The sequence below is a fragment of the Vombatus ursinus genome, unplaced genomic scaffold (assembly GCF_900497805.2).
Source record: "Vombatus ursinus unplaced genomic scaffold, bare-nosed wombat genome assembly UNPS02007284.1, whole genome shotgun sequence".
Classification (NCBI taxonomy): Eukaryota; Metazoa; Chordata; class Mammalia; order Diprotodontia; family Vombatidae; genus Vombatus; species Vombatus ursinus.
Window position 1 is genome coordinate 4,945,683 of NW_020947062.1, and position 3,050 is coordinate 4,948,732.

Genomic DNA, 3,050 nt, shown 5'->3' on the forward strand with positions numbered 1-3,050 from the left:
ATGGATGGATGGATGGATGGATGGATGGATGGATGGATGGATGGATGAGGGGGGGGGGAGACCCAATCGTAGGTGGCTTGCCCTTCATTCCTCCCCCAGCCTTCACACCAACCACCACTGTGAGCATAGTAACTCGGCTTCCCTTTCTGCCTCCTTACTACTTTCCAGTTATGCGATTAAGAAGAGAGATGAAATTGAGAGCAAACCTACCTGCTTCTTCCTTCAAATGTTTCCCCCTTACACACAAATGCTGGCGAGGTTTTCTCCATCACAAGCCATATTATCCCCACCACCACCCCTCAACAACTCCCCCCACCTTTCTCCCTCCCCAAAAAAACAACCTAAGCAATAATAAAGAAAATACTTGGGGAGGGGGAATGAATTCTCTGAAAATTAGATGGATGTCTACCGGGTAGACGTTTTCAATTCCCTTCCCCCGAAAAAAAAAGGGGGACATTGTGATTGTTACTCCTTGGTAAAAGAAGAAAATGTCAATTAGCCTAAAGTGCCTTTAATTTTAAGAAAGAAAAATAAATTAAGCTCAAATCTGGTTGCAAAACATTTTTTTTCTTTTAAATGATAACCAGGTTAAATCTTCATTTATGCTCCCACAAAGGCGGGGGGGGGCAATGCAAAATTAAAATGAGCTTCTTTCTCTTCCCTCCAAAAAGTCATCCCACTTTGAAGCCGAACGCGACCTCAATCTGTCCCTCCTATGCCCCCCTCCAAAAAATAAACCACCAAATTCTTACAAATTTCTCTCTGTAACAAAGAAGAGATCGCAACACCCAAAGCTCCTAGCAGATGGCTTCTATTCTTGGTTTTCAGGGGAGGGGAAGACCCCATATATATTTATATATTTATTTATTTATTTAAATTTTTTTAAAATGTAACATAAATATTCGGATTTCCACCGTCTCAGCCAGCCCTCGGCTGCTCGGCGCACAGCACTCTCGAACACAGCAGGATCGTTTTGGCCACAACCAGAATAGGTTTATGGTGAATTGCAAGAAAACAACCTGCCTCGGATACTGATTGCACCCAGAGGATGTTTTATTTCTATTGCAATAAAAAAAAATTGCGCGCGGCTAAGAAGTGAAGCACGCGTTACAGGCAGAGGGGTTGAGAGAGAAAGGAGAAAGCTTGTTTGCGGCAAGAGGTGTACCCAGACCTTTGGCCACGGGTGCAACTGAATGCCTGGACTTCATCTTCGTGTGTCTGGGAAGCTTTTCTCTCTCTACCTTTGTATACGTTTGTCTCTTTGCTCTCTCTCTTTTCCTTTCTCTTTCTTTTTTGTAAGAGCGCTGGAAACTGCAGCTTTCACATGGGGTTCCCAGACTTGGCTCTCCTAAAGTGAATTTACCCTCCCAGCAACTTGCCTTCTCAGTTAGTTGACTGCAAATGAGGGCTATCTTTGCTTGTGTTTATTTAGACAGGGAAGAAGATGGATTAGATAGATAGATGATAGATTGATAGGTATCTACTTTTAGATTGATAGGCATCTATTTTGCATGTGCACCCCAATCTCTCCCATTCTTAGCTGACATACTTTTCCCAGTGGTAGGAATTTTTCAACAGCTCAAGTCCCCCCACCTTTTGGGGGGAGGGAGGGGGGAAAAGAAAGCAGGATTATCCCAGGAGATATGGAGGTGGGGAAATGGGGGGGGAAGGTGGGGGGTGCTCGGGCTGGGCAAGAAGCTACCAAGTTCAGTTCTTTTGCTGGGGTGGTGAGAGCGAGGGGGGAGTGGATTAGTCTGCAGCACCTGGAAAGCTGCACTGGCCTGCAGCCTCGGCGCCCCTCCCCTCTCCAGGCTCAGGGTCCCGAGGACCTGACTCTTTCCCCGCGGGCTGGCAGGCGGGCACAGAGGACTCCTCCCCGGCTGCCTGCCTGCCCGCCCGGATCCCCGGCCGCCGCCGTCGCCGCTGCCGCCGCGCGCCGCGCCCCTCCCCCCCGCGCCATTACCTCAAGTCTCCCCCAACTCTCCCAAGAACCGGGCCCCGAGCGTAGCCCCGCAGCTGCCCGCTTCCTCCCTCAGTCATCCAAGCCCCCGGCGTCCGCCAACTTTCCCCCCCACTTCCAGGCTCTGTCTATCCACCCTTCTAAAAAAACCACACAGATTCCCCACCCAAGCCCCCTCCTCTCCCCCACCTCCGTCCCCTCCCCAGCCCCGCCGCCGCCACACACCGTGCACCGTGCAATCCACCCCAAGTCCCCCTACATACATTCTCCCGTGCAAAACCCCCGACCCCCCAGCCCGGCCTTCCAGCCCGCGCCCAGGCTGCATCTTTCCCCAAAGCCGGCGGCGCGGTTGTCTCTCCCACGCTGCCGGCAGCACCCAGATGCAAAAGAAACTTTAAGCGTTCTCGCCTCCCCCAACCCCATCCTTCCTTTCCCTAGCACTTCAATCCCCCCTTCTCCCCTCCGATTTCCAATGACTAACATCAGCCTCGGCTGCCTCTCCCCCACCCCCTCCTCTTTTTCCCCAAGACTTTTTTTAAAGACACCCCCCCACACACACTCTCCCAATCCGTTTCCCTCTCCCCAACACCCCCGGAGCCCTAGGCTCCTAATTCTTCTTGTTTCAAATTGAGACTTACGTGTGATAATCTCCCTTTGTGACAAGTGTTGCGGGTTCCCCTGTTTGCGGCGGGACATTGCCTGGCATTTACACTGACATCGCCCGGAGAGCTGTACCGGTTGGGGGGAATGGAGAGGGGAGGGGGGTGGAGGTTAAAGCCGCTGCTGCTCCCCGCCTCCTTTTTTCCTCCTTTCTTTCTTGCCCCCTCTTCCTCCTCTTCTTCTTCTTCTTTATTTTGTTCTTCTAGTTTAAAAAAACTTTCAAATTTAAATTTTAGAAAGAAAAAAAAAACTCTTGTTGATGTCGTGCACTAGATGAAATCCCCCTAGTATTTAAAAAAAAAAAATTTTTTAAGAGGTAAAGAAAAAAATATCTTTCTGTCTCTCACTTCTCCAAACTGTTTGGCCACTTGGACTTCCAAATCTCTTCTTGAACTTAGAGGATTTTGCACCAACCCGTGACACTTTTCTC

General features: G+C 50.0%; 1 protein-coding gene across 4 annotated transcripts in view; it reads right to left on the minus strand.

The window, feature by feature from the left end:
- The window catches only part of BCL11B (BCL11B, BAF complex component), a 122,339-nt gene extending 119,539 nt beyond the window's left edge, over positions 1-2,800 (minus strand). For all 4 annotated transcript variants that reach the window (XM_027849129.1, XM_027849127.1, XM_027849128.1 and 1 more), the window contains exon 1: positions 2,599-2,800. In XM_027849129.1, the coding sequence (XP_027704930.1) occupies positions 2,599-2,656 (58 nt within the window). In that variant the 5' untranslated portion in view covers positions 2,657-2,800. The remainder of the gene's footprint in view (positions 1-2,598) is intronic.
- Positions 2,801-3,050: the final 250 nt, after the last annotated feature.